A 12993-nucleotide genomic window follows, 5' to 3' on the forward strand; every position below is an offset into this window, starting at 1 on the left:
GATTGAAACAACTGGCAAAAAGTATGTTCAGCACAAGACCTAATTATTAAACTCATGTTGGAAAGGTGGTATACTGCCCCTTTAAGCTGCAAAAAGGCTGTACAATGTAAATACTGTATGTTGTTAATAATACAAAGCATAGCAAAAATAGGCAGAGCCCAATGCGTTTCATGCATATCTTGCACTTAGTCACAGGCAAGTGCTATTTTTATAAATACAATGAGTCCAGACATAATTCCTCAACAGGGCGAAACAAAGCACCCTAAATATTTCATTCTTCAAAGAGATCTGCTATTTATGCTCAGGAAGCTGGCCAGTTTGTAATGTCATATGGCTAAGCCATTAGATCTCTAGCGGCAGCCCCTGTGTCTTTAGGAAAGAATCTGGCACATGTTTAGACAGCCGGAGGCACAGAACCTTTAGGAAAACGTATGGCCTGTTTATCTTCTGCTTATTTTCCCCTAGGCAGGAATGTACGAGGGGGGTGCATACTGTCTAAGCCAGTGTTACACTAAAGGGGCCCCCTGGCAATAAAAGCAGTGTCAGACTGGGACACCAGAGGCCCACCAAGAAAATTTAGACCAGGGGCCCACTCTCAGTACTATTATTCTTCCTCTCCTCACTCAGCCTCTTTTCTTCTAGTCTCTTTTCTTTACATACTATAATCTATTATTCCATCTATTTAGCCTCTTTATTCTCATAGAAATAGGGAATGGCCATGAAATAGGCCAAATGTTTAGCAGCATGAGGGCCCACTGAAACCTGGGCCCACCAGGAGTTTTCCTGGTATCCCGGTGGGCCAGTCCGACACTGAATAAAAGTAAGCATGGGTCAAATCTGTGGTGACTACTGGAGGGGTGCAGGCAGGACATTCGAGATTATTATGGGGCCCAGTCTGGCCGCATATATAAAATTGGACCCATTTGTGTCTAGGAGCCTTGAAAGGACATGTCTGCAATTGTTACATCGACTGCAGTAGTCAAACAGAGCTACATCATTTTGGTGCAGTGTTATTTGCATTGCTATTGGTCTCTATGGGGCTGCTAGGCAGTTGCACAAACTTAGACTTTATTGCAGGTTTTAGGGCATCTTTATGAGTACTGCCAGCCTTTAAAGGAGAACTAAAGCTTAACTAAAGAAGTAGCTAGAAATGTTGAACATTATGTTTTGGGCTTCTGTACCAGTCCAAGGCAACCACAGCACAGCAGTAAAGATCTGTGTCTCCAAAGATGCCCCAGTAGCTCCCCATCTTCTTTTCTGCTGATTCACTGCACATGCTCTGTGTTGCTGTCACTTACTGAGCTTAGGGACCCACTCACAATATACAGTACACATAGAATAGAAATGTCACAATAAAAGGCTGATTAGTAATTAATACAGATAATTACTACATGGCAGCACAGAAACCAGTGCAATTAGCATCAGAATTTAATAACCAGCCCTGTAGGATCAGCTTATATTTCAGGCAAATCTAGTTTTCTGCTGGATAACTTGCGACGACCCCTAAGCTTAGCTTCTCAACAGCTGCTCAGAGCCCACTGAGCATGTGAGTGTCACAGACACTTTCCAAGATGGTGACCCCCTGTGACAAGTTTGAAGTCCTGGATCATTGCTGCTATTGACAAGCTGAAACTTTAGGCTGGTGCAATCAGTTCATTATATAAGATATGGCTTTTTAGCCACATTCATTTTTAGGGTTTAGTTCTCCTTTAATTCCTCTGATTTGCACAAGCCCCAGCCACTCGTCTGATTGGAATAAACACACATAATATTCAAATCAAATCTCACAAATATGCGTAACAATCACTCTTTTGCAGGTGAATATCATGTGATATCACACATTTATCCAGCTCTTATTAGATTTGCATCCTCCAGTCTGGTAATTAATTCCATTATCACATTTATCCAAGAAAAGAGAATTCCTTGATACTGGCCTGACTGTACTCTTATAAATAGATCCACACCTCTCTTACACCTCATGTCTCTTATGCCACTCTCTCTCTTCTCATGGGAATTCTCTCTGCTTGGATATAAACACCTCAACAGGAGACTCATTCTCATTCCGGCTGTGATCCTTAGCACTGTAAATTAGCCTGTAAGCTGTTCCCCAGCCAGCATATCATTAATACCTACAGGCTTAAGGTGAGTCACTGGAATTATACCATCATGTTCTATATATATTAAAAATAACAGATAAAAAAATGTGTTCTGTCCTAGTACAGGACGTTTATATACAGCTAATACTAAAGGGAAACATTAAAAGCATGAGAACTAACTGTATTTGAGACAAGAGTCATGATCAGCCTGAAAATAAACAGCATGTAGTGATATCATCTATTATAATGAGAGTTTAGTGATGTCACTGTGCAACAAGACAACATTGCAATTTGTATAACAAATGATGGACCTCTTGTAAAATCTAAGTATATATATTATTAACATGTATTTATATAGCTCCAACATATTTCGTAGCACTGATATATATATATATATTTATTTATATATATATATATATATATATATATATATATATATATATATATATATATATATATATATATATAGCATTTGGGTTTGGGTGAGGGCGGGAGTCTGAATTTGCGTGTCCCTAAATCTACAACTTATCTGGAGAAGTGCAGGCATAAGAAGTTGTTATTGGGCCCCACAGTTAAATTAATTTTAGGGTCCCCAATATATCCAGAGGTTGTGCTGTTTTACCAATATATATTGAAATTGCACATTAATTAGGGCCTCATGGGCCCCCCTATACCTTCTTAGCCCCCTGCAGCTGCAGGGTCTGCTTCCTCTGTAGTTATGCCTCTGAATGAATGCCAGACACATGGAGGAGTCCAGCATCATAACAAAAGGTTTATCATGTCTCCCTCTTGGTGCAGATGGGTAGCAGAGAAGGAATAGGGCTATTACACGCGGGTGTTTTTTGCTGCGCTCCCCTGCGTTCTGCTTTCTTCCGTTCAGCCGCAGGGGAGCGCAGGAGTAAACTCACTCAATTATTGTCAAGGGTGGAATGTAACACGCTGCGTCCCACCTGCGTTTGTCGCTTACATGCATCTGTGTGTGTACATCCCCCTTGACAATAATTGAGTGTGTTTAATCCTGCACTTCCCTGCGGCTGAACGGAAGAAAGCAGAAGGCAGGGGAGTGCAGCAAAAAACGCCCGTGTGTAAGAGCCCTTATGGTGTCAGAGGTATCAGGGAACAAAAAGAACAAGCAAAGAGGAGATCACAATCACACAGCGGAAAGCTTCCCTTGCTAATTAGCCACCACTACCTGCCAGAGAACTTGCAAACTACACACTGATATAGATGGCATATAACAAATCCTCGGAGAATATGTAAAGCCTCAAGTCTATGATTAAGTGCTCTGCATGAATCCCATTAGTCCAGGCTGTTCGTTAATGGAAACTCTGTGGGGTTTTACTTTATTTTAGTCTGGATAAAGAACTGTGTGTCTGGTGCACAATTCCTTAGACTTTCTAATAAATGTATGGAATTGTGTGCTTGCGAGCCTTGTACATAGCACTACCAACTGATTCAAAGGGTCACTTCATTTTTTTCCATTGAAAGGGTGAATATGTAAATATTGGTCTCTTGGCTTTCTCCCAAAATTATAATGATAATCTTTCTCACTTCCCACAGCCCTCCTATTTTGTTTTCATTTTTCTAGAAGCAAACCGAGAGATAAGGTCAAGGGAGGGAGTACAGGATGATACTATAACTACTACGGGGGACATTTACTAATGGTCGACTATTGAGGGTTAATTAACCCTCAATATTCGACCGTCAAAGTAAAATCCTTCGACTTTGAATAACGAAGTCGAAGGATTTACCGCAAATACTTTGATCGATCGGTCAAAGGAAAAATCGTTCCATCGAACGATTAAATCCGTCGAATCTAACGATTCAAAGGATTTTAATCCGTCCATCGAACGAAATTCCTTCGATCAGAAAATTGCTAGGAAGTCTATGGGGACCTTTCCCATAGGCTAACATTGTACCTCGGTAGGTTTTAGTTGGCGAAGTAGGGGGTCGAAGTTTTTTTTTAAAGAGACAGTACTTCGGCTATCAAATGGTCGAATAGTCAAACGATTTTTTGTTTGAATCGTTTGAGTTGAAGTCGTAGTCGAAGGTCAAATTAGCCAAAAAAAAATTTGAAATTCAAAGTATTTTTTCTTCTATTCCTTCACTTGAGCTAAGTAAATGTGCCCGTACATGTAAGTCCTAAGGATGATTCAGCACAGCAGCAAAAAATGTTGGTTATAGTGGCCCTTCAAAATTCAAGTCTATCTTAAGCTATACGTTATTAAGTCAGCTCAAATACATTATCATGTGATGTTTTTAAATGAAATTAAGCGAGGTCAAAGCATCCATTCAGAAATGTGCAGTTAATAATAATAATAATAATAAAAGCAACACTGAAAATCGCCCTTTTGTTAGTAGAAGCCCATTAAAGGAACGGAATGGCACTGCCTATGTAAAAAATAAAAAAGTCCATTATCTGTTTCTTTAAGGGATATAAAGTAGCAAAACGCACTATTTTTTCATTCATTTCAGATGGAGTTAAGGGGGCACAGACATAACATTATAAAACTGGGACACATTTTAATGAGCACCCCTGGGTGTACGTGCCAAACATGGATGGCAAAAAAGGCTCTTGCAATTCGACATAGACAATAGATGCAAAATGCCAACGTGTACATGGATTTTTCTTTATCCCTTTCTTTATTATTGCTATTTGATTTCTGACAGTTCCAGCCACAGGAATATGTGTCGGACATCACAAGTAATTTCATTTTCCCCTTCGCTATTCTCAAAGCCTGATTATGTTGGAGATAACGTGAAAAATATTGAACAAGTTGCGGTCTCCAAAGATGACATTTTTAGAAGGGGCGGGGGCCGAGTTTGTCATTTTTTTATTAAAAAATAAATATAATTTTGAGACTGTAATAAGAATGTGCTGCTCTATGAATGCCAGAACAGGGTTAGTAATGGAATCTGTCAGTGGTTCCGCAGACATAAACATATGGTTTGGTTAAGCTCTACCCTCAGATCAATTTTATAAATTTCATTAGCCAAGGACAGCGAATCTGTGATGCTGCGCACACTCCGGCGATATCAGCCATCCTTCTCCTCCATTCTCTCTACATCATTAAACATCTCAAGGCGATAATCACGCAATTCACACAGATAAAGCGTGATAAAGTGTAGAGCTAACACATGCCTGATGGCCACTGAGGTGAGTTATGTGTAAATTGAGTCTACATTGCCTCAAGTAGAGTAGGTAGAGCAGCGTTTTGCAGCTATTGTCAAAGGCAAGAAATCTGTACAACTCAAGATATCATCACCTTATATTGGCTGGCACACACTCTAAATTTATCAGCCGGTTTTTAAGAGTTGAGCATACATGACAAGATGCAGAGGAGACAATGGATGGATATCTGCTGATTACAGAAAACATATTGCTGGAACTTGCCATTCAGAAAGCCCTATACGCTGGCCAATGCTACCAACTTGTATTGGAGTGGGCAGCTTTTATTGTCTTATGTATGGTCAGTCTAGCAGTTTCCAAATCCAAACCCACCAGCTTACCCTGGCTTCTTACAACAAAATTGCTCGGTACTAAAGGGAATCGGCATCCTCAGCAACACGTAATAGGAAGAGAAATACCGGCGCTCGGGACTCCATGCAAGCGGGTCAAGTCCTGCGTGTTTATTGCACATTGCAATAAACACGCAGGGCTTGACCCGCTTGCATGGAGTCCTGAGTGCCGGTATTTTTCATCCTATTACAGTCTAGCAATTTCCCATTTACAGCATTAAATGAGGTAAAGGGTATTTGGTCTTAGAGGCCCAGATTCACCACTGCAACTGCTCTTAAGCTGGCCATACATACACAGATATAATCGTACGAAACAAAGTGATTTTTGTAGGGCTCAAACCGACAATTTTCTTACCATAGCAATCATCATTTATTTAATTGGACAGGTTATGAAGTTTCTGTTAGATAACGATAGTATCTGTGCAAATATTGCATGATATCCATGGGTGACCTGCAATGTATTTCCAGGACGTGACCAAACGTACAATTATTAATAGCCAAAATACCTTCAGACTTTAATCAAAATGTTAGTCTCAGATTGTTGCATTAAAACATAAGATTGGTGTCCGAACGTTCATTGACTGATAAATAAAATCTGAACATGTATGACCAGCTTTACTCCAGAATAGGATAGCTATCTGGCCAGCTTTAGCAGTTTCTGTTCGGTTCTGTAGGTGCTGTCCAAGGTCTGAAATCCACACCAAAAGCAAACTACAGGCAATCATACATGTGTACATGCTGCAATTTTAGTAGCACAGTGGCACTGTGATGCACATTTGCCATACCAGGAGAAGGTGTTTTTGTACCTGATCAATTGTCCCACAGTTTGAAGGGATGGAGCCATAAATGGTATGACCTTTTTTATTGTTTTACTTGATTGGGCAGAGAGCACAAACAGTTGGAAAAACACGAAGAGGTATGCAGTATGTGTCCTCCTGGGTGATTGCTGGCGCAGCATGGCAACGCCACCACCATGCATCACAACGTCATTGGCCCACAACTGCACTGACATGTTATTGTTCCACACCAAAACGTCCTTAAATACTCTCTATGCCTTGGATGCCATAACCAGTTGTAGGTTAAAATTGGTTAGTTTGTCTGCTGCCTGACCTTTGTATTATGCTCTTGTCTGACCCCTCTAATACATCCCTTATTGAATTATGTCTTGCATGCCCCAATACCCCACTTCCTTCCAAAGTCCACAATGGAAGCAATGTTTGTGGAGGACCTACCTTCATACACTTAAAGATCTAATTATATGGATGCACCAGACCCACGATTGAGTTTGAAATCCAGTTGAGTAATAGTACTTTTTGTGCTCAACCTTTGAAGTCTTTAAAGCTCTGGACTACCGAATGCAATCGTTTGTAGTTCATGATTAATGCATTTTTTTGTCTAACACCCTTTTTAAGATATTTAAAAAAAAAAATACATTTGCCATGGCATACAGAGTTGCTCAACTGATTCCCCTGAGTATTGGCAATAGCAAATAGTGGTGACCGTACCCAAAAAGAGGGTTGCACAAATCAATTAGTCCATGGGATGGGGTCATGTGTGTCTACTTGAGTCTTACAGTCCTTCTTTAGGACAATTTTCCTCGATTGAGTGATTGTGAAGCAATGTTTCATAGTTACATCCATACTGCCTTGCAGAGGAAGGCTGGAGATTGTTAAAGTGTCATTATTCATTGAAACCTTCCATACATTAGACAATAATTGTGATTTATAGTCTTACATTTCTGACCATTCTAGGATAGGACACTATTATGTCTGACATGTTTAATGTTTAAAACTGCAATTCCTAAACGATTTAGACTGATGCATTTAACATGTTGAAGAGCACACATAACCTCGGAATGTAAGGTTTATAAATCATATAATGCATCATAATGAGATTAAAAAGCATATGCAGATTTACCTTGCAGACAGCATAAGGCAACGTTCCATACATTCAACTTTAAGCACATTTTGCGCATTCTCCACAATGGGGCGACTAACCTAGAAAAGAAAATATATGTTCAGCGAATACATCTGTTTTCTACAGAGAATATGTTTTAGGAGACTATTGCCTGGGAACATGACAGTTCAGTGTACAGAACTTTGAATACTAAGATTGGGGGCCATGGGTCAATATGCGCTAGGCTATGAGAGTTTATGTTACCAATGTTACAGATTCATGTTGTGATTGCAATAATTATGCAATCATACTAATTTAAGATTTCAGTAACCTACATAAATCTATAAGTAACCAAGTTTGATTAATATAATACAAATAAAATAATTAAATCTTGGGGGTGATAATTTTTTGGGCCAAACTGGCCTCTAGACCAGCAATCAAATCATAATTCTGGTCTACAGAGACCTCAGTAGAGATCTGCTTCTATGAGCCCATATGATCCTCACTCAATGGGAAATTCATTTTGGCCAAGTAGGACCTCACAAAGGCCCCATACAGGGGCTGATAAGCTGGCAACTCTGTTTAGAGGTATTGAGTTGGCAGCTTTTATTGGCTCATGTATGGCCCTGATATATCCAGTTTCTCCAAGGCAGTTATTCCATCTCTGGTCTTATCATCTCTTCACAGATAACTAAAAACGATATGCACCCCTAAACAATTTGTGGACAGATAATTACCCTCATTCCTGGAATTGAGAGGGTGTTCTTCAGACGGTATTTGCCATCCTTCAGTGGGTAGGTATAGAGCAAAACATCATTCATCTGGAAGAATATTAAAATAAAGGTGAATTGGTAAACAAAGTTAAGTATATAAATTCACAGGTTCATTCTGATATAAAAGACAGTATAGTGATACTGTAAATTCATAATAGATGAAAGACTCCAAACAAAACATAAGCAAACACAGCTAAAAAGCTCTGGAAGAGCTATTGGGACAGAAAGTGATCCCCATCTCCAAGGTTGGCAGGCTCTCATTGTAAAGGCATATGCATCTTAGCATACTTTATTCCATTAAATTAGAAGCTCTGGGCAAATGTCCCTTTATTAGAGCAGCTCCACGTGCTGGTTTTGAATTGGTTTCTGAATCCCTTAGCAGCATCTGGAGGAGACTCGGAGGTTATTATATTAAAAGATGACAGTAGTGACAGCACTGCCTTTAAACTTTTTCCATCTCTCAGAGCCCTGTAGGGTTCTGGCTCCCACTGGTGATTTTGGATCAGGGTGGTAGTAAACTGATGAGGGGTCATCTACTTGAAGGCAGTGTGCACAGTGAAAAAATGGTCCCAGGTGGCCATTTTTTTGCAGTTTTTACACTGTCTTAATCTGTCCTGAATTGCTCCAGGGAGCACAGAACCCTGCAGGTGCCCCAGTGAAGACAGTGTTGCCTTCTTTTGGGAGCACTGTATTCATGAGGACTTAGGTGTCCCTACCAGTCACCTTACTTCATGTCATTAAGACATGCAGGTTAGGGAACAGCTTAGAACACAACCATCAGCCCTGTCCTTACTACCTGCCCTTTGGCAAAGTGGGATGACAACACAGTGTTGTGCCTGGTAAATTGCTTGAAATTACAAAAAAAAAAAATGTAATTAACTTCCCTGAAAATTTGCAGAATTGTACCCAAAATATTTACAAGTTAAGGTAGAAAACCAAATCTAAATTGGTGCAAGTTTTCAGTTCCTTCCCAATTTCATCGAAAGGATCCGCAGCCAAAAGAAAAACACGTATAAAGAATATTCATTGGCTTCTAGAGCCGTCTCCATTTGCATTAATATTGCTTTAGGGAGCTCAGATCTGATGGGAAATCAAATAAAACAAACCTATAATAACCTGCAGCCCCTCCAATGACAGATGAGTCCACAGAAATGCTTGCTATGAAAGGAAATCAAAAGAGCATTTTATCAGGGACTCCCCACCCTGCGATGATACTGACTGTGACACCCACTGCTGTAAATAATGTATAATAGCCATAAGTATCTAATAGGGACACAACGTTTGTCAATCATCTCATAAGACAGGGGTCTGGCTTTCTGCTTCTCTTTATACCGGAGAGGGATTTCCGTGCCATTAGCTGACAGATGACTTCTCACTGAGTTTTTATTCACTTTACTTATTGCTTCATAAATTACCTTCCGCTCTCACATTAATCTGTTCTGCTCACTGACATTTCCCCGCTGCTGATCACATTAGCATTTCTAGCAGTGGCACATTCGTGCTGGGAGAGAAATACATCACTTTCTATAGGAAGTGAAGACTGAGGATGGAGAAAATTGTGACCATCAACTGCACACGGTTTATCTGGTTCTGGACTCACATAGTGGACACATCAGCTGCTTCTGGGCCTACACATTTATTATAGGCCATTGTTATTTTATTGGCCTATAGTGGCAAAAATTATTCCTGTGACAATTTTTGAGACAAGTAAAGCGACAACACAGTTTTCAATTTGTATTAAGCCAGCAGTTTGTGTAAATTCAATCCCCTGATACAATAAGGTTTTGGACATCCAGAGGGAAGTAGCACTGAAAAAACACTACCCTAAGAGGAGCCTGAATTCCTGGGTTGAGTCAATTGCACTGGAGTTTGATTCATCAGAACATGCTGAAGATCACATATGGGCAAGTTGCAAAGCAAAATGTATGGTACAATAATACATCCAAAATAGAGCATTGCAAATCCCCAACTCCCTCTTGCTTGGCCTCCTTTCCTCTTCAAACCCTCCAGTGGTGCACCAGTACATTGGGGTAGAACTCTGTTCATGTGATACGCCCTCTGGTCTACAGAAGATGGAAGTGACCACATGAGAGTTTGAGCTGCAAGCTGTAATCAATAGGCTACTGGATGTGGAAAGCTGCTCAGCAGCTCTATCCCCTAATACGAGTTTTTAAAAGCTTTACAGTTACTTTGGGCTCTATTCTCATATTAATATAGAGAAGCAGATAGGGGGCAGGTTTGGTTAATAAAGACATTAATAACGAAAACAGTATGTGGTGCAAGGGTAACATGGAGAAGGAAGCAGCTACATTTCAGTTTTGAACTGTACAATAGCCATTTCCCTGTCTCTCTACGCAGGGCTCTTCCTATCATCTGAGGGGCAATAATTGGAGTATTTTGGCTGGGCACCCTAGACTGGGTGTTGCTGGCAAGGCATGGGTTTCAAGGCTGGGTGGGCAAATGGTGTTTGCTAAATTGTGCCTCTGTAATGCTGCCTGTTGACCTCTCCCCTTTGTTCCACTGGCCACCTGAATATCATGGCACATTGTGCCCTCCCCCGCCCAAAAGTCCTGCCATTATGAATGATCATTGGGCACCTTATTCTTATACATACTAAAATGTCTAATAATTATCTCACACTATAATATAAAAAATCATCTTTGCCAGTGTTATAGCTATGCGCTGTCTGCCCTTCCTAGTATGGAATACAGTGAATTAAAAACAACCCAGGACCCACATATGTTGCTCTACTTCTTTTGCCGGGAGCCCATCAGCTGCAGGTCCGGACTGAGAATTAAAATAGGCCCTTGCATTTCAGGTACACAGAGGCCCAGTCAGCCCTAAAAGAGGCCCAAACAGCCCCCATCAGCCCACTAAATACTGACTTTCTATGGCACCTTATAGCAGCCCCTCTGGTATTTGCCAGAACCCACAGATTGCCAGTCCAGGCCTGATCAGCTGTATATGACTTTAAGAAATTTGCCTTTGATTTTTTTTAAAGGTTTTCTGGATTAGTACAGATGCTGCTAATACTGTAACTAATAAATATAAATATTCCCAAGGGAAATTCCCTTAACATAAAATAGAGAAAAGCACTAATGAGATGAAGTGCAGGCACCAGGAAAATGCTAATAAAATTGAGTTTTGGGACGCAGCCAGCACATTGTTTGTTGCTCAAAAGACGTGTTCTTTGTATACGTTGGCGGGAGCTTTGACACATACGGTTGGCAAGGCAACACTGATTAGCACCCCAAGACTTTCTTCAACACTAAAAAATTACTATTGTTGTTTAATTGCTTGTTGTAGACTTTGGTGCAGAGTGAAATGCAGAAGAAACCCTTATTCCAATATCCCATCATGTAATGAGAGTCATGGATAATTCTGGGTAAATTTAAACCATTTTTTCAATTTTTTGAATGTTAGCGTATTATTGTCAGCAATGCAAAAACAAGGTGGAAAATGCAAGTTTAAAGGTAGTTCCCATGAAATTATGAATGTGAAAGCTGCAGCTTTGTTTTTAATTTAATGACTCACCATCAAGTTGGATCTGGATCACATTAAACTTGCAGATGTGCATGAGGTCTGCCAGGCTTGCAATGTACAGCCCAATCATTTGTACAATGAGGGCAATAGAGGCAAGGTGCCACGGTTGCATTGAACTCTCTGGACACCATGGGAGACCATTGGTGGTGGGAACTTGTTTCTACTTCCTTAAATGCATGACATGGTAGTGGTATATTGAGGAACAATTACCTAGGAGGACACTGAGTGATGTTATATCCAACAGAGCTGTACTTTCAGCCATAACAAAGCAGCCTGACCCACTGACAGCACCAACACTACTTCATAGAGAAAGGCCATTCGCCTGGTCTTCTAACTGCCAACCCACTCCTAGGATTGGTCCTAGGATTGAGACACTTCCATCTGTCCCAACTGGACCCATAGCTAATGCACTGCAGTACTTTTACATTTGGTTCTCTCACGGACCCAAGCAAATCAAGTCCAACATTGAGTGGTGCTGTAGCTTCTCCACCCTTTTCTATAAAACCAGCCTACTGCAACCTAAAAATAAATCCTTTCTGATCCAGAGTGATGATTATTTGGCTTTCATCACTGATAAGATTACATGTGAAATTCATTCCAGAGGAACTGCTAAGATCTCGGAGTTGACAGGAGACTCGACCCTTAACCAAGTCCCAGTGTTCATTCTCAGCCCAAGTAATTCTTGGAAGTGTGAGATAAAGACTGGGAAGGGGCCCAAAAGCTCCATAGGCTGGCAGGGGTCAGGGAAGGGTCCTTGTTTTGTATGTGAGTACTTCTAACTTCAGGCAGCAACATCCGTGTAAACAAAGAACTGGAATCAGGAAACAGGCTCCTGCTCCAGCCCAGCTCGCTTCCTGCCAGGATGCTCACTCACACAAGAATGCAGGCAAAACTGTTAGAGCCTAGGGCTTTCCGAATTCACCAATCCAGTGGCAGAATATTCCAATTCAATCCATGCAGTGACCACATATATGTATCATAAAATCTTCTGGGGGGCATGAGTTCTTGAAAACTCTCCATGTTGTTGCCACACCATTCTGTTTTAACAACAGTTTTAAAGATAGGATACCCTTTCAATGACACTCCATTCCAACCTCTCTATTAATTTTATAAAGCACTACCCCCCCAGCATTAAGTTCCACGGTATAAATATAGGAATCATTTTC

General features: G+C 40.6%; 1 protein-coding gene across 3 annotated transcripts in view; it reads right to left on the reverse strand.

Annotated features, from left to right (window-relative positions):
• Positions 1-12993, reverse strand: part of LOC108715864 (FYVE, RhoGEF and PH domain-containing protein 5) — a 116211-nt gene that overhangs the window by 15422 nt on the left and 87796 nt on the right. For all 3 annotated transcript variants that reach the window (XR_005961023.1, XM_041561716.1, XM_018261375.2), the window contains exons 13-14: positions 8249-8332; positions 7533-7612 (exon numbers count right to left, since the gene is read on the reverse strand). Coding sequence is in view for 2 of the 3 variants with exons in the window: in XM_041561716.1 (XP_041417650.1) it covers positions 7533-7612; positions 8249-8332 (164 nt within the window). In the remaining variant the exon portion in view is untranslated. The remainder of the gene's footprint in view (positions 1-7532; positions 7613-8248; positions 8333-12993) is intronic.

This window comes from Xenopus laevis, chromosome 4S, assembly GCF_017654675.1.
Source record: "Xenopus laevis strain J_2021 chromosome 4S, Xenopus_laevis_v10.1, whole genome shotgun sequence".
In the NCBI taxonomy this organism is placed as follows: Eukaryota; Metazoa; Chordata; class Amphibia; order Anura; family Pipidae; genus Xenopus; species Xenopus laevis.